Source organism: Gymnoscopelus microlampas (assembly GCF_963454915.1).
Source record: "Gymnoscopelus microlampas genome assembly, chromosome: 3".
Lineage (NCBI taxonomy): Eukaryota > Metazoa > Chordata > Actinopteri > Myctophiformes > Myctophidae > Gymnoscopelus > Gymnoscopelus microlampas.
This window is the reverse complement of record NC_139940.1, coordinates 58,548,905-58,572,242: the sequence shown is the minus strand read 5'-3', so window position 1 is coordinate 58,572,242 and position 23,338 is coordinate 58,548,905. Positions and strand designations below refer to the sequence as shown.

At 42.7% G+C, this 23,338-nt stretch overlaps 1 protein-coding gene across 1 annotated transcript; it reads right to left on the bottom strand.

Moving 5' to 3' along the window:
- Window positions 1-5,222: 5,222 nt before the first annotated feature.
- On the bottom strand, window positions 5,223-23,116 carry LOC311042113 (uncharacterized protein). The gene is made up of 4 exons (XM_084052672.1): window positions 23,051-23,116; window positions 20,768-21,126; window positions 16,253-16,450; window positions 5,223-8,394 (listed from the first exon to the last, which is right to left on the bottom strand). The coding sequence occupies exons 2-4, from the start codon at window positions 21,042-21,044 to the stop codon at window positions 7,490-7,492; spliced, it is 1,380 nt and encodes a 459-aa protein (XP_083908798.1). The 5' UTR covers window positions 21,045-21,126; window positions 23,051-23,116; the 3' UTR covers window positions 5,223-7,489.
- Window positions 23,117-23,338: the final 222 nt, after the last annotated feature.

Sequence of the window (23,338 nt, the reverse complement as noted above, 5' to 3'; positions counted from 1 at the left end):
TTGTACTTTAAATCTCTGTTTTTCAAATGCCAGAGGTCAGTCTGTAAAAACAAATAATCTTCACATTCATGGCAAATAACTTATTGGCTCATTTTTCTTCCACATGTCAACTTTCCCCTAATACTCCTCATGTTAATTTAGTTAGCTAAACATCAACAAAACATGTAACCTCAACAAACATGTTGAAAAGACGGACAAACTTTGAAACTTGTTAAACCTTCCATCTGATCCAAAAAGACAAAGTCCAATCACACAGAGGAGAGATGGAGCCTGTGCCAGAGGTGAAGAATGGGTGGAGGCCGTCGGGGACTTGAGAGCGGGCTAAAAAAAGAGAGACCCTGCCGTGGGCCTATAGTAGGCTCACACGCATTCTCTCCCGCACTCACTCACGCACAATATGGTCCTGTTGATCTCTTCTTCGACAATGTTGCTTTTGTAGTCCTTTTGTCAATATCAGTTTCATCCCACAGCAGCGCTGAGTGCCCTTGCTGCAGCCGGTCGTGTCAGCCAGCAAGCCAACGTGCTACTGTCCTCCATCCATTCTACTCCGAAGTTTTCCTTTCCCCCCCTTTTACGTTTTTTTTTCTTTCTTACCTTCGTTTTCTGGGTTTCTGGGTTCACAGGGTTGGTGCCGTGAGGTAGAGTCCTAGTGTCATCACAGGGCTGGTGCTGTGAGGTTCCCTTGTAGATCTGTTGAAAATCAGTTCTTGTCGATTTTCCATAGCCTGCTCCTGTGGTGGTGTCCTCTGTGCAGGAAGATGGTCTGCATCTGGTCCGGATGAGCTTTCAAAAATCGTCTTCCCAAAAAAAGAAAATCACAACTTGTACTCAACTCCTCAAGTTCTTTACGTGTGGCCCGGCCACAGACAACCAGTGGCCTTGGACACTAGTTGTCTGAAAAAGACCAAACCAAACACGGAATGCCGACAACGCCATTATGTAGTATATATTGTACAAGCGTGAAACATAGTTGGAAGGTCCAGACAAGTACAAGTTCCTTAAGTTGGTTTATTGTATAAAACAGCACAGAGGTACAGGAGACCGTGCTGCGACATGTGGTCGGTGGAAGGGGCCGGAGCAAGAGCAAGAGCCAGGTTTCTTTGTCCACACAGTATTTATATCTAGACTTCACATGTGTGTCTATATGCACTTGCATAGACACTTGCGTTGCCTTCGTGTGTGTTGGATGTGCACGGAGCTAGGTGTGTGTGCTACAGTACATCTCGTGTGTGTGTGTGTGTGTGTGTGTGTGTGTGTGTGTGTGTTATCCATGTAACGTAAACAGAGGAATGGTACTGGGGTTTTGGATGAACTCCAGGTGTTTGTAAGTGAGCCTGAGTCAGTCATTAATTGTACCTGTCACAATGTTATACTCTAGCTGGAAAGCACTTTCTGTACATCGTGAGGCCTTCCGCTAAGGACAGTGTGTGTCACCAGTGTCCAGATTCCACACTAGCTAGATGTTATTATTGGAAATAAAATTGTCTCCATGCTGTTATGCCCTTAATATTATAGCTTTTGTCTAAACAAGCCCAACATTGGAGATGAATTTGAAAGGATTTGAAAGATTCATTATAATATTAAACAGCAATGACAGGTTACAAAAAGAAGAAAGAAAACATTCTTAAGCCAATAATTTGACAACGAGCAGTGGGTTCCGGTAGGAGACACAAAGAGTCTCCTTTGTGTCTTCTACCGGAACCCACTGCTCGTCATCAAATTATTGGCTTATATTAGGAATGCGACAAAAACAAAAGAATATCCATGAATTCAAGTCTCCATGGGGTGAGTAATCGATAGAAAATACGTATTTTTTTGGGTGAACTATCCCTTTAAGGGTTGATTGGGGTAAGACTACATTGCATTTTTAGGAAGGGGATACAACATGAATAACTGCTTATTTTGTACCCTTTTTTCTCTCCAATATAGTCATATCAAATGCCAATTGATTCCTCCCCACGGTTGCTGTGTTGTATCTTACTGACTCACCTGTCCCAGTGATGAGGAGCCCCCGTCGGGAGGACGAAGAGTTTAAGTTCTACGCCTCGCGTCGAACACTCCCCGTTGACAGGTGCCATGCACCCCCCAGCCCGTAGCAGTACGTGCAATGACAATTATCCCCATGGCCAGCCAGCTTCCCTCCCCCGAACACAGGTTCAATAGGCTCTACGCACAGCAGCCATATTATCACTTCCTTCACAGGTGTTACCAATGATACTAATGAAGGCTCTGTTCCATTTAGTGTAGCACAGTGGTTTCCACGACCCCCATAACTCTGAGAGTGTACAAATGGAACCAAATGGACCCTTACAGGTCCATGTGGTTCCATTTGTACACTCTCAGAGTTACACACCTGTAAGGGGCCATTTGGAAGCTGCATTTCTCCTGAATTCATTCATACTGGAACAATAAATTCAAAAGCAGCAGGAATAATTAACTGCACTATAGAGCAGTGGTTCTCAAGCTTTTCAGGCAGCGACCCCCCAAAATAATCCGATTTGAACTGGGGACCCCCCCAAAATAATAATCAGATTTGAACTGGGGACCCCCCAAAATAATAATCAGATTTGAACTGGGGACCCCCCAAAATAATAATCATATTTGAACTGGGGACCCCCCAAAATAATCATATTTGAACTGGGGACCCCCCAGAATAATCATATTTGAACTGGGGACCCTCCACCCTGCCAAGCACTTGGAATTGTAGGAGTTGAGGCTGATCTAGTACAAGCTCACAATGCCTCACGGTATTTTCAAAATGTTTGCCTCTTATATTATTTGACATTTTGGCAATGTTTGACCAGTTTTTATAGAAGTTTATTGATTACTTTTGATGCAATAATGGCCTTTTTCATTTCAATGCAGTCCTTAAATTGTCACTTTACTGTCATCTGGGGACCCCCTCATAAAATAATGACCTACAGGTTGAGAACCCCTGCACTAGATCATCAGACCGTAGCCCACTACTAGTCTGATTGTCAGACTGCAGTACTCTACTAGCCTGGTTCCAGACCATAGACCCTGCCCACTCTCTGAGTGGACAGCCCCTCTTGGTCTGGTGTTGTAATGTGAACCTAGGATTTATCCGGTACAAAAAGTACCGTCCAATGAGAGTCGGAGGTGGGGATCCCTTGTGATTGGTTTAGGGAAATTCTAATCCCCTCCCCCTTGTAATCGCCTACACTGGAGCCAATGTCAGACTGAAGCTCCACGCAGCTTCAGTCTGATAATCAGGCTAGTACTCTACTTATCGACATACTGTAACAATCTATGCACAGCAGCCATATTATCAGTTCTTTCACAGGTGTTACCAATGATACTAATGAAGGCTCTGTTCCATTTAGTCTAGTACAGTGGTTTCCACAACCCCCACAACTCTTGAGTGTACAAATGGAACCAAATGGACCCGCCATTTGTACACTCCCAGAGTTACACACCTGTAAGGGGCCATTTGGAAGCCCATGAGGGTCCCTGGACCCCAACTGTAGACCCACTGGTGTAGCAGAGTGTCTCCAGTGAGCCAACATGCACAATATCAGCACCCTGACTCTGTTTGACCAGAATGGAACAGAGCCTTCATTAGTATCATTGGTAACACCTGTGAATGTCTTCATAATATGGCTGCTGTGAATAGAGCCAATTCATTTAAGGTAAACTCTACAATGGATTGGATCATGTAGGGGTGGGGAAAACGTTCCACTGACACTTGATAAAACTAGTCAAGATTAGGCATGGCTTAGATTTTGGTATCCACTATTTAAAATACAAAAATTAAAGGTCTCATATGGCCAAATGTAATTATTTCCCCCCATGTGTTTTGCATTGGTTTTGCACTAAGGAGCCGAGTAAACATTGTGCAAATGTTGAATCTTTTGCGTGTGGTATTTTTCCAAAGAAAACAAATACACTGTTCTACAAGCTATTTAGAATTGCATCCCATTTCATGTGGATACGGACTGCCTGGGTGCAATATTAACACAGTCTTTTCACAGCTGTCATTAAATTATTATTAGGTAAACGCAACTTAAACCCATTAAGACCAGGAACACATCTGCATAACCACTGCATAAACCATTATTGTATAATTTGGGCTATTCAAAAATGGCAGCTCTAAAAGCTCAAGTGCCGGGCAATGAGCTTGTAGATCTGCAAAAAAAATGAAAATGAGTGCAAATCTTTGAATTATATATTTATATACAATTATATATTTTGTAAGCAAGCATTTTTAACTCAAATCTTTGCTTCTGGTGGGGGTCCCTGGAACAAAATATTTTGAGATGGGGGGTCTGCGGCCAAATACATATAATGTTGGGGGTCCTTGACATGAAAAAGGTTTGAGAACCACTGATTATAGCAACATACGTTTACAAAAAATAAATACAAAAATGATAGGATTTAGAAGACATTTGTAGAATCCCCCAGAAGCAAAGATTTGAGTTAAAAATGTTTGCTTTTAAATATATATATATATATATATATATATATATATATATATATATATATATATATATATATATATATATATATATATATATATATTCAAAGATTTGCACACATTAACACAGTAAATAATAAATAAATGCACCCACAATTCATGTCATTGCTAGACCTGGGCAACAGGGGTGAAGTAATCTAGGGCTATGACCGTTGTCGGTTCACTCACTTGGAAAAGATAATTTAATAAAATAATCAACAACGGTAATCCCTATTTTGGCCATGTCATAGGTGGAAAACTTAAAGAAAAAAAAACATGAAAATAGCAGTTCTAGAGCTTGTAGATCTGCTCTATTCACAGCAGCCATATTATCACTTCGTTCCCAGGTGTTACCAATGATACTAATGAAGGCTCTGTTCCATTTAGTCTAGCACAGTGGTTTCCACGACCCCCATAACTCTGAGAGTGTACAAATGGAACCAAATGGACCCATAAGGGTCCATTTGGTTCCATTTGTACACTCTCAGAGTTACACACCTGTAAGGGGCCATTTGGAAGGTTTCCAGTGAGCCAACATGCACAATATCAGCACCCTGACTCTGTTTGACCAGAATGGAACAGAGCCTTCATTAGCATCATTGCCAACACCTGTGAATTTCTTTACAATATGGCTGCTGTGCATGGAGCCTATAGTCACTATTATTGTTTATTGTTGTGTAGCGAAGTTTTATATAACCATAGGTGATTAATCGATTTGTTGATATACAAATCGATTGTTTTACGTGCTTCTTGATGAGTTGATTCATTGAAAAAGTAACGCATAGAATAATCACTAGGAACATACTTTTATATATGCAGCCTTAAAGTAATCAATCATGGAATAGAGCATTAATTAGTATAAGTGGTATGACCTGTGAAGGAAGTAAGGAGGAGGCCCAATTTCTTTCCAACATGGCTGCTGTCCATAGACCATATAGCAGTGCGACTTTATGTAAAGTCCACTAAATCCAACCATTCTAGAGTCTACCTATGTTTTACAAACTTTCTTCTAAGTAAGGGAGCTTTGGTTAGTTACTATTCATAATAAAACAATTTAAAACAGGGTTGTATAAAATAATGTCAAACATTCTACTCACTAGATATCAAACCAATGAGACAAAAACAAGAAAAGCTGGAACTAGGAAATTCTTCGACATATTTGGTCATATTCAGATCGCAGTGGTGGACAGTAGAAAAGTACATTTATTTCAGGAATGTACTAAAGTACATTTATGAGTACTTTACTGAGTATTTGTGGATACTTTCACTCCACTACATTTCAAAGACAAATTTTGTACTTTTGACTCCACTATAATTCTAGGAAGGGAAAAAGTGCAAGTACAAATTAACCACTTAAGCCCTATTCCAAATGTCGTGAAAATAGCAATCTACAAGCTCACAATGTGATATGTGTGAAATTGTAGATCTTTCTATTTTCACTAGTGTATATGTCACAGGTAGATTGGCATTCCAGGTAGATTGGAAGTGGAGCGCTTGTTTTTAGGCTCGGGGCGGGGCTGCGATGTGAGGACGGCGACGACGACAACATGGATATACATACATACCGGCCTCAGTGGCGCACTTCGATAATCATTGGACTCCCCATCCACTATCACTGGGAGTCCGGGTTTGACTCCCGCTTGGGACATTACTTTTTCAAACAACCGCGGACTACTTTTTTTCGCCGATAAAGTATAGTTTTGGACCATGACGGAGGCGCGCCGACCCAGCAGACCTTGAGGCCAAGGAGGCGCGAGTGCCCGCGGCGACCGGCCGATGGTCTGCTAGTCGACTGAGCGCCGTCCGAGTTATGTACCGATAGGCACAGAATCGTAAATGATGTTGTGGGGACTGCGTTTACCCCTCTATGGTTTGCCCCAACTGCCACTCGCTGCACTAACATAGCCCGCCAGCCCCGCCTCCTCAGGCTCGCCTCCTTGTGCTTCAACTGCATGGAATAAGGCTGTTAGCGGCTGGCAAGTGTGTGTGTGTGTGTGTGCGTGTGTGTGTGTGTGTGTGTGTGCGTGTGTGTGTGTGTGTGTGTGTGTGTGCGCGTTTGTGCATGCATGTGTGTGTGTGGCGTGGGACTCATGTCTGGCTTGCACTGCCCTCTGGCGTTGGTTCTACAGAATTACCTGGGGGGCGGTGAAAACAAGCACTTCTTTTCCAATGTACCTGGAATGCCAATCTACCTGTAACATATACATCTTTTGAAACTGTCACGACATTTGAATACAGCAGCGCATTAAAAAGAAGATTTGTACTTTTGAATACTATGTATTTTTTAATACAAGTTAGTATTTCAAAAAGCAAGTACTCCAGTACTTTAACTCAAGTGTAGAGCAACGCTCACTTGTAGTCCAGTAATATCTGACCAGGAGTATCTATACTTAGACTCAAACACTGGGGTTGAGCACTTTGTCCACCACTGTTAAGATTGTCACATGGTGAGATTCCTCTGTTCTAGTATCCCGTGACTTGTCCTTATCTTATTGGATGAGAATGAATGATCATTAGGTTTTGTCCTGTCTGACAGTCTAGTCCACGTGTCAGCCTCGATGGCTTATTTCAGCGGTTCTCAACCTTTTCAAGCCCCTCAAAATAACCACATTTGAAATGGGGACCCCCAACCCAGACAAGCACTTGGAATTGTAGAAATTGAGACGTTGAATTTAGTTTGACTCGGTTCCACAGATAAATATTGTGAAAATAGCAGATCAACAAGCTCACAACGCCTCGCGTTGCGAGGCGTTGTGAGCTTGTAGATCGGCTATTTTCAAAATGTTAGCCTCTTTTTTATATTATTTGACAATGTGGCCAATATTTGACCAGTATTTATAGTATTGTTTGTTGATTACTTTTTTGATGTAGTAATGGTCTTTTTTAAAAAGGTCTTAAAAGTCCTTAAATTGTCACTTCACTGTTATCTGGGGACCCCCCCAGAATCATGTGGGGACCCCCCTGGGGGTTCCGAACCACAGGTTGAGAGAACCACTGGCTTATTTGACAACAATACTACCTCGAAGGCTTCTCCCGTTCGTGAATCTTCATGTGCCTCTTCAGATGTTGATTGAGATAAAAGTTTTTGCCACAAACTGCGCAATCGAAGGGTCTTTCCCCCGTGTGAGTCATCATGTGCTTCTTTAGGTCCCCCATTTGGCTACAGCCTTTGCCGCAGACTGTGCACACGTAGGGCTTTTCTCCCGTGTGGGCCCTTATGTGTTTCTTCAGATCGCACACCTGGCCAAAGCCCTTGCAGCAAAATGGACAACTGAAGGGCTTCTCGCCCGTGTGAATTCGCATGTGTTTGGTCAGATCTCCCTTCTCGCCCCAGGCTTTGCCACAAACTGTACAACTAAAAGGTTTTTCCCCAGTATGAGTTTTCATGTGTCTGTTGAGATGTTCATTTCGACTAAACGTTTTGCCACACACTTCACAGCTAATGGTTTTCTTCCCCGTGCGACTCCTCCTGGGAGACGTCGATGACTTCGGATCCTGGGGGAGGTCGCTCGTCGAAGACAAAGTCCGTGCTCCTACGTTACCTGTCTTGTGTGCTTTTAAAGGTGACTGATCTTCGCTGGCGTCCCACTCGTCGCTGTCTTCAGTGTCAGATTCGGAACAGTGTGAGGAGAGGAGCTGGTCGTCACTCGATGGCCGTGACGTTCCGCGGTCCTCCGCATCAGCTTGCGTTGTCATGAGTTGAGTGGAGGTGCTGGCCAGAGGCTCCGTCTCTATGTTTTCATCACCATCTTCACTTTTAACCGCTGGGAATGTCAACACGGACCCATTAGCCTCCTCTGCGCATGCAGGTAGCTCCTCTGGTTCCTCTTTAATGTGCAGAGGCTGAGGTTCCTCCGGGAACATAGTGCTCTTCTCCTGCTGTTCAGCGGACAACTCTTCTTTACAGATAGGGAGGAAGTCTAGGCAGGAAAAAGAAAATGAGAGAAACAGTGGTCCATTAGATACTTAATATTTACTGATTCCCCCCCCCCCCCTCTATTATCTCCACTACACCTGCCCCCCTGAAAATCGACAATTCTAATAGCCAGTCAAAGACCCCTCAGTCGACAGAAGTTATTTCATTGGAACAGTCCCTTTTATTTCGGAATAATTGTCAACATCCATAGTTAATATACTGAGGGACACGCAAACCCACAGTTGCACACCCAATGCTTCTTTTAAGTGTGTTCACCATTAGAGTCATAGATGTTTCCAATGATACCATTCAGAACATTTAAATATCACAGCTATCCCCACTATTAGTCTAGGTCTAGGACTACACAGCGTTGTATTGTTGATGTAACAAGTGATGCTGGATTGGGCATTACTGAATGTTAGAATAGTCAAAGAGTTTTTTATAACATTTGAAAGTGCATATCAGAGAGGGGACAGAGGTGGTATGTCCTTTCCGAAACTGTAACAAGAGATTTCACATATCGTTGCTGTCGGGTGTAAGACCTTGTATGTCCAAAAAACATGCGGCCACAAAGCATGTGGCCGCATGTGGGGCCACATGCGGTCCCCACCTTCACTTAATGCGGCCCGCAGGTTAATATCGGATTACTGATATATTATTGATTTCAGCTGTTACAATTCCAAACATGCAAACATGACCCGCTTTAATTACTTCAGTCTATATTAGTAGCTTAATGACTAGTATTAAAATTATATTGTCTTTTTTTGTATAATGTATTTGTATTTAATTAACATAATTATAACTAAATGCATTTGAAATTAAAAACAAATGTTACTTTTCAGGATTCCAATAATAAATATATAGCAAATATAGAAGCTCAAAACGCGTTGCGTTTTGAGCTTGACAATTCTAATCGTTAGTCAAAGACCCCTCAGTCGACAGAAGTTATTTAATTCAAAAAACAGAAATGTCTAGTATAGAGCCCTGAGGGACTCCAGTCAACCAAGTATAGGGTTTAGGTGGTTAAATATCTAAACAAGCCATGCATGTGAGGTGAACCCAGGGGCCGAAACACTGTCTGGGCATGCAGTACAGAACTGGTGCTTTCTGAGGATGTTGCCTGTGTTGATTGGAGACCAAATAGCAAACATGAAAAAAAAAAACATCTTGCTCATGCAGGTTAATTGATTAAGCAAGGGACGATTGACGGGTAGCCGGTCCTCATTGATAAATAAATCCCGACAGGGTGATTAGGCAGTGACGAGTAAAGGAGGTGCTCATTACACGGCTACTTATAATAAATAAATTACTAAATTGACCCAAAAGTAATAACAAAACAAAGTATTACTATTTCCTTGCTTACGGCAATTAAAGTATTCCACTTAAACAAAAAAAGTATTCGACTTTTTTTCAAGTGTTGCGCTAGGCGGACACGGTCGCCTCGGAAAACAAAAGTGTTGATCAAATAAAATACATTTTCGGTTTATAAAGCATTGTCTATTACTCGCTTCAAATGTTTTCAAAAACATTTTTGAGAGCAACGTTTAGTAAATGACATGGTATGTTTTTTACATGGCTGTCGTGTTGGATACAGCATAAAACCAAGCAGTGCAGGTTGATATGAGCATGTGCTCTGAGTCTTTGATTAGACAGAGGTCTGTTATTGGGCTCAAGGGTCACTATCCAGAAATAACACACTGCTGAATGTAGGGCTTGACCAATCAGAATCAAGCATTCAACCAAGCCATGTAATAATCGAGAATAAGGGTTCTATGTGATTCCCCCCGCCTTACATATCAATAAGTCAACATGAAAACACTCATAGATTTTTTTTTTATAATCGACTATGTATTTGGCCACAAATCGCCATCTGAAAATATGTTGTGCCAGGGACCCCCATACAATATTCTAAATTCTGCCATCCCCCCCTCCCCCCATTTTTTTTTCTTAAATAGCTCAAGCTCACAATGTTCAGCGATGCGACACGCTTGTAGATCGGCTATTTTTTTTTCAAGAGCCAATGTGTAGGGTGAAAGTGGTTGAACTGATTTTGATGCTATGTAAACACATTTAGCTGGGGACCCCCTGCAGACACTATATTGTCACCATGTTGTCACACACCATATTTAGATCAGTTATAAAATATATATACATTCGGTATTCAGCGTTAAAATCTAATCTACTCAGCCACTCTCTAGAGTCTAGGCCATCAAGGGGCTAGCTCTTAAAAAAGAAAGGGCCCGACCACTGCTAAAATAACCAATCTACAAGCTCACAACGTGTTGCAGACACGTTGTGAGACACCATATTGGCTGCAGTTACATGGACAGTTTTATTCCACTTATATTCTGAATGAATGAATTCATTCAGAATAGAAATGCTCATGTAAACACCTCAATTGGAATAGAATATTACATTGCGGTCTGACCCGATTTAATTTTCATTCGGGTTAGGGTTAGGGTTAAATAAAATTAAATAAAATTAAGGTAGCCCACATGAGAAATGTGACAAGTAGTATAGGCTAGCCTAGATTTTACCGTGTCTGGTACCAATACAACAAAGAAACTGGTCTGAACTTGTAGATCTGCTACTTTCGCATTAAAATGGCGATAACAAAAGGAACGCAGGCTTGCACGGCATACAACGCTGCCTGGCCAGGAGTCGGTGCGTTGCTTTCCGGCCTGCCTACGACCGATAGACCTCCGCCGCGGAGGCACAAGGGGGCTATTGCCTCCTCCCATGCCCACCAGGGGAAGCTCCGCCCTGTGTAGTGGAGCCGGGCGGCCCCTGGTCCATGCCTGGGTGTAGACGGGAACCACTTTGCGCATGTCAAAAGTTATATTCCGAATGAATACTTTGGGTCATGTAAACAAGGAATTCATTTATTCAGGTCCCTTGTAAACGGGTGAGTGGAACAGATTATGAATCTCTATTCGGAATGAGTTCATTGTGAATGAATACATGATGTCCATGTAACCGCAGCCATAGACTTGTTACCGCTCCCAGTAGACAGCACTCTGTCCTTCACATACCTTATTAACTTATAGGCTCTATTCACAGCAGCCATATTATGAAGACATTCACAGGTGTTACCAATGATACTAATGAAGGCTCTGTTCCATTATGGTCAAACAGTCAGGGTGCTAATATTGTGCATGTTGGCCCACTGGAAAAACCAGTGGGTCTACAGTTGGGGTCCAGGGTCCCTCACGGGCTTCCAAATGGCCCCTTACAGGTGTGTAACTCTGAGAGGGTACAAATGGAACCAAATGGACCCTTACGGGTCCATTTGGTTCCATTTGTACCCTCTCAGAGTTATGGGGGTCGTGGAAACCACTGTGCTAGACTAAATGGAACAGAGCCTTCATTAGTATCATTGGTAACACCTGTGAATGTCTTCATAATATGGCTGCTGTGAATAGAGTCTATTGCAACTGTATTTGAAATAAGGCTTAACCACATGGACCCTAGTGTTCCGGGGGGCAAACGCAACGTGTTGAGAGCTTGAAGATCGGCTGTTGTGGGCAAAGACATTTGGTGTTGAGGACGAAAAAAGGAGCGGACCTAACCCTGGAAGACCCTGGAAAAAAGAAAATTACGTTTGGGTCCCAGGACTTCTCTTTAGGTTCTCACACTGAAAAAGGGTTTTGGAGCCCCTGATGTAGAGCCTAGGTCACGGTTTCTCAACATCGGGTCCGTGGACCACCAGGGGTCCAAATGAACCCTTACGGGTCTGCAACTCTCAGGGTGTACAAGTGGAACCAAATGGACCCTTTTAGACAAAAGCATTATAAATGTAACTGTGTTGTTTTACATTCTTTTGCCTAATACAAATTTCAATCAATTCAATCAAACCCCTTACAGGTCTGTAACTCTGAGTGTACAAATGGAACCAAATGGACCCTTACAGGTCTGTAACCCTGAGGGTGTTCAAATGGAACCAAATGGACCCTTACAGGTCTGTAACTCTGAGGGTGTTCAAATGGAACCAAATGGATCCTTACAGGTCTGTAACTCTGAGAGTGTACAAATGTAACCAAATGGACCCTTATATGTCTGTAACTCTGAGAGTGTACAAATAGAATTGTCTATGAATTGAATACTAAGGCCCTCATTGGAAACAAGTCCGCAAGGACTTTTATGAACGGACCTGTTAGACAAAGTATTTTAAATGTAAATGTGTTGTTTTACATTTTTTGCCTAATAAAATATTCAATCAATCAAAAAAAGAACCAAATGGACACGGATTAGAGTCCCATAGATTACTTTTTTTTTTTTTTTAAATAAAAATGAATAAATAAATAAAAAGCATATCAAATGGGGGTCTGTTTCCTTTGTTATTGTGGCCTGCTATCACAGTAAGATTTAAGGCAGTTGTTATTAAACTTGTTTTTAATTTCAAGTACCCCAGTTTGCTATACATAATGCCACAGACCCCATAACTCTGACAGTGTACAAAGCAGTGGCGTTCCCAGAAATTACATTTAGGGCAGGCGAGATTTTTTTTCTCTACCCCCCCCCCCCCCCCCCCCCCCCCCCCCCCCGAAGGGGGGGGGGTACTCGGGAAAAATGTCGGGGGGAAATCTCGGGGGAAACAAGTTAACAACAACACTACACTGACTACAAAACTGAAAAACGTTAATAAAAACAATATGCAAGTATAATCAATCAATCAATTATACAGCGGTGGTCTCTTTATGTTGTAGCCTAGTTTAATGGCTCAAGCTGCTCTCAGAGCCCCTTTTATGCCAGGTGAGTACAGGTGATGGCCCAGACCCCCACACCTGGCACTCCTGGCACCCCATGAAGATAAAGGAAAACATTTGCATCACTATAGGCGACGTCGCTCTGCCGCGTGAATGGACGAGGAGGTCCGACGGCCACTATTGTCTTTGGATTTTTTTCACTGCCTGTTTTTCAGTCTTTTACTTTATTTTCTAGGGGAGGCTAGATTTTAGTTGGGCAGGCGGCCGCCTGCCCTGCCTCTATGGTGGGTACGCCACTGGTACAAAGGGTCCATTTGGTTACATGTGTACACTCTCAGAGTTACAGACCTGCAAGAGTCCTTTTGGTTCCTAACTGTCAATTACTGGAACGACCTCAAGGACCCCCGGGGGTCCCCGGACCCCACTTTGAGGACCACTGATTTAAGGAATACCATTTTGATCATTGTTCTGTGCTTATGTATTAGTGTGGCTTCATTTTCTCATTAGGTGGAACTGCTTTAATTTATGTTTGGGGTCTGAGGTTATCAGCATGTAGTAATGACAGGGCACCACCTACAGGATTACAACAGTATTGCAACATGGAGTGCTTCTTATTTTCATTCAAGAGATATTGGCTTTTTTTAATGTAATTCACAACACTTGCCAATACACAAACATTGCTCTAAAAAATGTTCAATTATTACCTGCAGATCCGTGATGACTGATGACAATATCAGCTTGCTTGCAAAAAACTTTAGGCTATTATTAGCTTAATTTAATTCCCATTCACAACTTTCCAAATCCCCCAGTCCCCCCCTCTCACCTGAGGAACCAGTCAGACAGGGTGAGGAAGGGGAACAAGTGGGATTCGTAGTGTGGTTCAGTGGTTCTCAACCTGTGGGTCGGGACCCCCAGGGGTGTCCCCACATGATTTTCCCCCAGATGACAGTGAAGTGACAATTTAAAGACGTTAAAGACCTTTTTAACACCTAAAAATCAAAAATGTAAATGAATTGAAAAAGACCATTAGTGCATCAAAACTAATCCACAAACTACACTATAAAAACTGGTCAAACATTGGCCAAATTCTCAAATAATATAAGAAAGACGCAAACGTTGTGAAAATAGCCGATCTACAAGCTCACAACGCCTCGCCGTTGTGAGCTTGTAGATCGGCTATTTTCACAATTGTTATCTGTGGAACCGAGTCAAAATGCCTAAACTCCTACATTCCAAGTGCTTATAAGGGTGGGGGGTCCGCAGTTCAAATATGATCAATTAGGGGGGTCCCCAGTTCAAATATGATTATTTAGGGGGTCCCCAATTCAAATATGATTATTTTGGTGGGTCGCGGCCTGAAAAGGTTGAGAACCACTGGTGTAGTTGATAATATAAGCATGTAAAATGGTCCAGCGTTTCTCTTAGTTACACCAACATGGATTTGTCAACGTTGTCGTCGTCATGGCATTTACATTGACATTTATGTTTGGCTTTTAGGCTTTGTAAACAAAAGTCGCACAGGACAGAAATGACAAATAACACATACCGGTATTTCATGACTTTATACTTAAAATAGTTGTAATAGCCGGGCTTGTAGATCTGCTATTTTCACTATGTTAGATTCTTTCTTTTAATATATGAACATTTTTAACATGGACATGATTATGACAATTATGCCAAAAATGATTGCGATTATCTCTAATAAATTGTGATCAGGCGATCATGTAATAATTGTGACAGGCCTACTGTTCTGACACTAAGCAAAGGACAAGCAGAGGGAGAAATACAGACAGGGTTCCCACTGACAGTGGGACCAACCCAAGGCACAGCTAGGAGGAGAAAGAGGCACACCACCTACAGTACGTAGACACGCTGCAGAGCTCCAGACCCTGATGCTAGACAGAGGAGGGTGTGGAGGGCAGCGGATCCAGGAGTCCCGAGTTGGTGTCGGGCCTGTCGGCTAGTCCACACCGCAGCGCACGATACGCAAAATCCCAGATGATATCTAGTATCATGTAACTATGTTGATATATTACGTGACAGCTCTAGTTGGTACAGATGGTAGCCTCGTTTTTGATTTCTAGAGACACTAGCTGTTGGGTTGAGGCAGGGACAAGCAGCCTATGCAATCATAGGAGACAAATGTAATAGGCTCTATTATGCACAGCAGCCATATGATCAGGGGTGCACATAACTGGTGCGCAGGTGCGCATGTGCAACCAAAATAAATAATGCGCACCACATCAGACGACACGAGGCGCTTTTGCGTACCAACAGCTGGGACAGGAATTTCCAAGCTTTTATTTTTTAGCAAAACTAAAAAATAAAAGCCTGGAGAACGAGGACACATGCTGCACGTGATTGTGTCAGTGTCTCGCATCGCCTCGCATTGCCTGGCTGCGTGCACGACGCAGCGAGCTGCACGTGATTGTGTGAGTGTCTCGCATCGCCTCGCATTGCCTGCTGCACGCAGCCAGCAGCGGCTGTTAGAGGCACTCGTCACCGATGATGAACGCACCGTAATGGTGCAAAATATGCCGTGAACGTCCGAATTTGGCGGATAAAAGCAGCGCAGCACAACCTTGGGGTCTTCACCAAACGGCGTGAGAAAAAAAAACGGCAAAAATGTGGAAGCAGACCGTCCTTTTTTCTCGAGCAGCCCCCCCCCCCCCCCCTGTTGACAAAATTGTCCGGTGGGCACTGACCGTGCGGAACATTTATTTTGTGCGCACCAAGTCACATCTCCAGGTGCTCTTCTGAGTACTAGACCTAAAAAGTTATGTGCACCCCTGCATATTATCAATTCCTTCACAGGTGTTACTAATGATACTAATGAAGGCTCTGTTCCATTTAGTGTAGCACAGTGGTTTCCACAACCCCCATAACTCTGAGAGTGTACAAATGGAACCAAATGGACCCGTAAGGGTCACACTCTCAGAGTCACACACCTGTAAGGGGCCATTTGGAAGCCCAAGAGGGTCCCTGGACCCCAACTTTAGACACACTGGTGTAGCAGAGTGTTTCCAGTGAGCCAACAATGCACAATATCAGCACCCTGACTCTGTTTGACCAGATTCACATTCGCAACACCTGTGAATGTCTTCACAATATGGCTGCTGTGAATAGAGCCTATTGCCATGGGTTCTTTTATTTTACCTGGGAGAGAGTCGCTCCCGGCCTTCCAATCTGCTAACGTTGACCCCTCATCATCAGCCTCCTGTGGTCTTTGAAGGAGCTCCGCCTGCTCCTCGGTCATCATGTGTGGAGGCTCGGTCTCCTCCTGGACCAGACTGGAGCTCCTCTCCTCGTGTTCAGATGAAACCTCCTCTTTGTACACAGGGAGCTGAGGGACATCTGCCAGGAGAAGAACACGGTGTTAGCAGAGAGCAGATCAAAGTGATTTATGACTGGATAGCAGCAGTAGTGGACAAATGATGTGACGTCAAAGTACATTTTCTTTTCAATATCAATAGATTGCAGTATTGCAATGTAAAGCATTTCTGCTTACTGATTAATTCAGTTATTTCCAAAAATAGTGAAAATAATTCATTCACAATATATTTTGGTAAGTTTGGGTCCCAAGGGTCCCTCTTCCTAGAAATGTAGTGGAGTCAAAAGTACAATATTTATATTTGAAATAATAATAATAATAATAATAATAATAATAATAATAATAATAATAATAATAATAATAATAATAATAATAATAACAATAATAATAACAATTAAATGACGATAATGATAATAATGAAAAACTCAAACATTCACTTAAGTACGGTTAAGTAAAAAATCTTATTACTATCCATCAATGGATGGGCCGCCCTAGTGTAACGGTTCAGAGCACACGCCTGTCTTGCAGATTGTCGTGGGTTCGAACCCAGCCTGGGGTTGATGTCAACAAAGGGCATGCGGTTGCAACGGGTTCCTAACGCCAAATCAAATGGGTTCAGATCTGAGCCAAGTGTCCTGAGGAGCTATCCATCACTGGATATGACATTCTAGTGTTGTGATTTCCTGGCTTTAAGCCTTATTTTATACTTTTTTTTAATTGCTAAAAGTGGCAAGAAATAGCAGATCTACAAGCTCACAGCGTGGTACGATGCGACACATATGTATTTCTGTTGTTTGCACAATCTTTGTGGAAAATGTCCCACCAACACTTCACTGCTTGTACCTGTATGAGTGACAAATAAACCCTCTTATTACAAGCTTGATTCTGATTGGTCTATCACTGAATTCAGCGGTCTGTTATTTTTGAATAATGAACGCTTAACTCAATGACAGACCGCTGTCCAATCAAAGGCTCAGAGCACCTGCTCATATCAACCTGCGCTGCTTGATTTTATGCCATATCCAACATGGCAGCCATGTAAACAAACACATGGTGTCATTTACAGCTAAACATTGCTTTCAAGAATGTTTTTTTTTCTTTCTATTTTTATCAACACTTCCCGTTGTTTTCCGAGGCAACCACGTTGCATTGGACGCACCTGGCATAAATTCATGTTATACTTTCATTACCATAAGCAATGAAATCCTTTGTTTTGTTACTTTTGGGTCAAATTATGAATTTATTTATTAAGTACCTGTGTAATATGCGAGATAATCAATGGGGAGCAGGTCATTATTGAAAAATAAATTCCTTCAGGGTGATAAGAACCCTGACGCAATATTGTCACCCTGTCAGGGTTTATCTCTCAATAATGACCTGCTCCCCATTGATTATCCCTTGCTTATTACACGGCTTGGTTGAATGCTCGATTCTGATTGGTCAGTCATCGGTCATTATTTCTGGATAATGACCGATGATAATGACCGGTGAGACCGACGAGGAAACTGTGTAATCAGAGACTCAGAACACCTGCTCATATCAACCTGCGCTGCTTGATTTTATGCTTTATCCAACATTGACAGCCATGTAAACAAACAACCAATGTCATTTACAACTAAACGTTGCTCTCAAGAATGTTTTTGAAAACATTTGAAGTGAGAAATAGACGATGCAATAACCGAAAAGTCATTCTATTTGATCCACTGCACTTCCTTGTTTATCGTGGCACAACAACGGGGGAATACCAAAACGCTCGCCCCAAAACATAGTCGCCCTGGGGCAAATCCGGCGGTATTACAGGCAAATCGGCAGTAAATAGAATGGGGGGCGAGTGTGTTTTGGGGCGAGTTTTTTTCCATTTCGTCATTTGTTTTTGCGAGGCGAACTTGTCCGCCCAGCCCAATACTTATGGAATACTTTCATTGCCGTAAGCAAGGAAATACTTTGTTTTGTTGTTACTTTTGGGTAAATGTATTTATGTATGTATTAAGTAGCCGTGTAATAAGGGCGATTAACCACCTCGGCTTCGCCTCGGTGGTTAATCGCCCTGTCGGGCTTTAAATTTCAATAATGACTACCTCCCCATGCATTATCCCTTGCTTAATGTCTCTTAAATCATGGCAGGTAAATATTGCCAAGCTATATATGCTTTGACTAATTTGATTTACAAAATTTAGGACACATTTACGCTACTGCAAAGACAAAACGGAAGTTGTTTTATTTGATGGCCTTCCTGCCCTGGCATTTGTGCCCTCAAAGTATTGACAACACCAGGTGGTCTTAGTGGTCTTCCCTAAAATGATGAGATCCCAGGACACCAACCATGCCTTTGCTTTAAGTTGCTTTTGAAAACTTACCTCTATATCAAGTGTTTGTCTTAACTTCCTTGTTTTAATTTAAAGTTGTTAAATTATTACTGTTTTCAGATTTTACTCTGTTGTGCTCTGTACAGCACTTTTGAAAAGTGCTATAAACAAAACATCCTACTATAATTCTAGTAACCTCTGTCTGTAGTGGGAGTAGGTGAAGATACCCGGTTCTCCTCAGTGGCTGGACCAATTGCTCTGATTTTGCACACAGCCATTGACCATTACCATCTGAACTTAACTGTGAAGCCCGTTTTTCAGTTTCATCAAATCTCAGCTTCTTATTAGCGTTTTAGTGTAAAAGAATGTCGCCATGGTTACGGGGCTGCCCAGCTGTGGGACGGCCCCACGAGCTATGGGACGAACTTCCTCCCGGGTTGCCAGATCATGTGCGCATATCCCCCCACGGATGCGTCGACCGGGTATGGTCTAATTCATTATAATGACATTAATGTAATATCACAGCCATTCTAGGGCTATGTCTCATTCTGTGCTGTACTGGCTACACACAGGGTCACCTGCTAGCTCAGCTAGTTAGTGCACATACATACACAGCATATGATCATCATTACTTTATGTGCTGCTGGGTATATTAACACTGTGGTTCTAAATTAATGAGTTAGGAACCAAATGGAGCCTTATGGGTCTCTAAGACTGAGTGTATAAAAGGACCCTTACTGTGCGAATGGAACCAAACCATTTGGTTCCATTTCTATACTTTCGCAGTTATGGGGGTCTGACCAAATAGACTCTCATGGGGCATTGCCTCTGGTAGATAATGAGATGCTTCCCTCAGAAAGCATGCCAATGAATATAAGTCACATCTGCGTAACTGAGAGTGTCAGTGTACACAATGGAACCAAATGGTCCCTTACAGCAAGGGTTCCCAAACTTTCCATGCCGCAACCCCCCAAAATAATCATATTTGAACTGGGTAGGGACCCTAGCCCCCCCCCCCCCCCCCCCCCAACAGATAAACATTGTGAAAATAGCCGATCTACAGGCTCATGAGCCTGTAGATCGGCTTGAAGTCAAGGATATTTTTTAGTGTTTTGTCGCATTCCTAAACCAATAATTTAGGTAGGCAGCGGTTCCGGTAGGAGACACAAAGGAGACTCTTTGCGTCTCCTACCGGAACCGCTGCCGGTCATCAAATTATTGGCTTAGGAATGCGACAAAAAACAAAAAAACATCCATGAATTCAAGTCTCCATGGGGTGACTAATCGATTTACTCTTACTTAATGTACAACATTAAGCCAAGGACCCCGAGTTTGGGAACCACTGCCTTTGATACTGGACCCTTACAGGTCCGTCTGGTTCCATGTGTATGATTAATAGTAGTTTAACTCATTAAGACCTGAAGCCAATTCTACAAATGTCTTCTAAATCCTAACTGTTTTCTGAAAAACCTATGTTTCTATATCAGTGGTGCTCAAACTTTTTCATGTCAAGGACCCTCAAAATTATATTTATTTGTCCGCGGACCCCATCTCAAAATATTTTGTTCCAGAGAGCCCCAGAAGCAAAGATTTGAGTTAAAATGTTCGCTTTAAAATAAATATATTAATTCGCACACATTTTCTCGATTTTTCAAAAATAGCAGATCTACAAGCTCATAGCGCAGCACTCGGTGCCGCGCTATGAGCTTGTATATCTGCTATTTTTGAATAGCCCAAAGTGTAAAATAATGCTTTTTAGCTGAAATCAAGAAGTGACACAGATGCGTCCCAGGTGGCGGCCATAGCTGAATGGTTAGTGAGCCCGCCTAGGGAGCCAGAGGCCCTGGTTGCCTCAGGTACGATGCCAGGCCAGGCCAGCAAATGTGTCGATGAAATGAAATTTGTCCCTGAGCAAGACTCTTAACCCCTAATTGCTTACAGGCCCTCATTGGAAACAAGACCGCAAGGACTTTCATGAACGGACCTGTTAAAGGAATTATCCTTATCCTTAGGTCTTAAAGGGTTAATACCTACCAAAGGGAGGGTCCCTGACGTGGTGCGAGTCCATCAGCGTCCGCAGAGTGTCCATCTCTCTCTGGAAGAGGCTGCAGATGCACTCGGCGGCCGCACTGAGGCGCTCCAACACCAGCACCCTGACGTTCAGGGCGCGATCGTCGTCGTTGCACCGCTGCTGCTGCTGTCGTTTTTCCAACACACAGAGGATGTCCTCTCCCACGGCGGACAGCTGCTGGCGAACACACACACTGACACACTGCAGCGTGCAGCTTCTGGTGACAGCAGACAGCATCATGTCCTGGTCCCAGCTCGGCTCTCGGCTCTCCCTAGGCTGGCAGAGGGAGTATAGCGCCCAGGATTACTTCAGACAATTGGCACTGGGTGAAAAAAAAATGGGTTACAAAATCGTGGGATAAAAAAAAAAAATTTAAGCTGCCGGTCCCACCCCGAGTCCCCACACAAGCAGTGGTGGACAGTAACGGAGTAAATGTACTTGAGTACTGTACTTAGAAGTACAGATTCGGAGGATCTGTACTTTAGTTGAGTGTTGGATTTTTTAAATTCTTATTACCCTTACTTGAATACATTTCCAAGACAAATATTTTATTTTTACTCAAGTACCTTACTAGGAAGGCTTTAAAGTACTGTCCCACGTTTAAAGCAGCGTGTCGTGTGTCTCCGAGTCCCCACACGCAGTGGTGGACAGTAACAGGGTAAATGTACTTGAGTACTGTACTTAAAGTACAGATTCTGAGGATCTGTACTTTAGTTGAGTGTTGGATTTTTTTTTATACACATTACTCTTACTTGAATACATCAAGACAAATATTTTACTCGAGTAGATTTATAGGAAGGCTTTAAAGTACTGAGTACTTTTAGGTTGGCTGTTTTATTTTTCTTTCTTCCCTAAAAATGCAATTGGACAGACTTCTGCTCCTCACGCTAGCCGTGTTTCTGGCTTCTGTGTACTTGTATTTGAGTATTTAAGTATTTTTAAAACCATATACTTTTACATGTACTTTAAGTATTTTTAAAACCATGCACTTTTGAATACTTAAGTACATTCGACTCTGACTTGAGTAACATTTTCACCTGAGCTACTTTTACTTGTAGTGGATTGATTGATTACTTTATTCATAAGTTTGCAGGAGAAAAAAAAGCACATGAAAGTACTGTTTAAATACAAGGTCAACTAAATAGGATTAAAAAGCCCATATAAGCCTAACGGCTTGTTTCAAATGGGGTCCTTTTGTACTCATAGTAAATAGACTCTATTCACAGCAGCCATATTATGAAGACATTCACAGGTGTTACCAATGATACTAATGAAGGCTCTGTTCCATTTAGTGTAGCACAGTGGTTTCCACGACCCCCATAACTCTGAGTGTACACAAATGGAACCAAATGGACCTTTACGGGTCCATTTGGTTCCATTTGTAGACTCTCAGAGTTACACACTTGTAAGGGGCCATTTGGAAGCCCATGAGGGTCCCTGGACCCCAACTGTAGACCCACTGGTGTAACAGAGTGTTTCCAGTGAGCCAACATGCACAATATCAGCACCCTGACTCTGTTTGACCAGAACTGAACAGAGCTAGCTGTAGAATACAACCCTCGTAGACGTATTTATGATTCTGACGTTTTCAATCTACGAGAGTTGTAGGGTTCACCCCCCATGGACACAGGGACTTTCAGCACTATACCCCGTAGACACTCCAAACATGTACACATTGAAAATAAAGGTGCTTACCCCCAAGCCCCAAATGTTAACTCTCGCTACGGGGTAGTAGTTTAATGTAATAATCCATATCTTTCAATAAAGAAGTGTTTTAATGCCGTCTGTGGCCGATTCTGTCGGAAGTTCCCAATGTGCGGTAGTGACGGAGCGCAACTGGTGAAACCCGGAATTACACTCAATTTAAACAGGAAGTAAACGAGGGTGAAAAAATGGCGTTCGGCCACAGACGTTATTAAAACACTTCTTCATTGAAATATATGGGTTATTACATTAAACTACTACCCCGTAGAGACAGTTAACATTTGGGGCTTGGGGTTAAGCACCTTTATTCTCAATGTGTACATGTTTGGAGTGTCTACGGGGTATAGTGCTGAAAGTCCCTGTGTCCATGGGGGATGAACCCTACAACTCTCGTAGATTGAAAACGTCAGAATCATAAATATGTCTACGAGAGTTGTATTCTACAGCTAGAACAGAGCCTTCATTAGTGTCATTGGTAACACCTGTGAATGTCTTCATAATATGGCTGCTGTGAATATAGCCTATAGTATCTGCACTCTTACTTGAGTACTGGGGTCGAGTACGTCGTCCACCTCTGGTCGCTTACCATGTTGCTCTGCGTCTCTAGAAACGTGTGTGTCAGAGTCACTATAAAGCAGGTCTAAAACGTGTACATGTTTACTAACATGTCGTCTCTCTGCGTCTCCATTGTTTCTCCTCTCTCTGCACAATGAAAACAAAGTCAACACTTCCGGGTCAACGTGCTTGTTGCTTTTTTTCCGGCGCATGCTCAGCCGAGACATGGCCTGGAAGGGACGCGTGTCGCCGCCCTGGTGGTGGAGGAGTGTCTA

Coding starts and splice junctions, on each gene's coding strand:
- LOC311042113 (XM_084052672.1), bottom strand. CDS start 21,044: ATGATGCTGTCTGCTGTCACCAGAAGCTGCACGCTGCAGTGTGTCAGT. Junction 16,451..20,767: donor CGTCAGGGACCCTCCCTTTG/GTAGGTATTAAC, acceptor TTCTCCTGGCAG/ATGTCCCTCAGCTCCCTGTG. Junction 8,395..16,252: donor CGGGAGCGACTCTCTCCCAG/GTAAAATAAAAG, acceptor TTTCCTGCCTAG/ACTTCCTCCCTATCTGTAAA.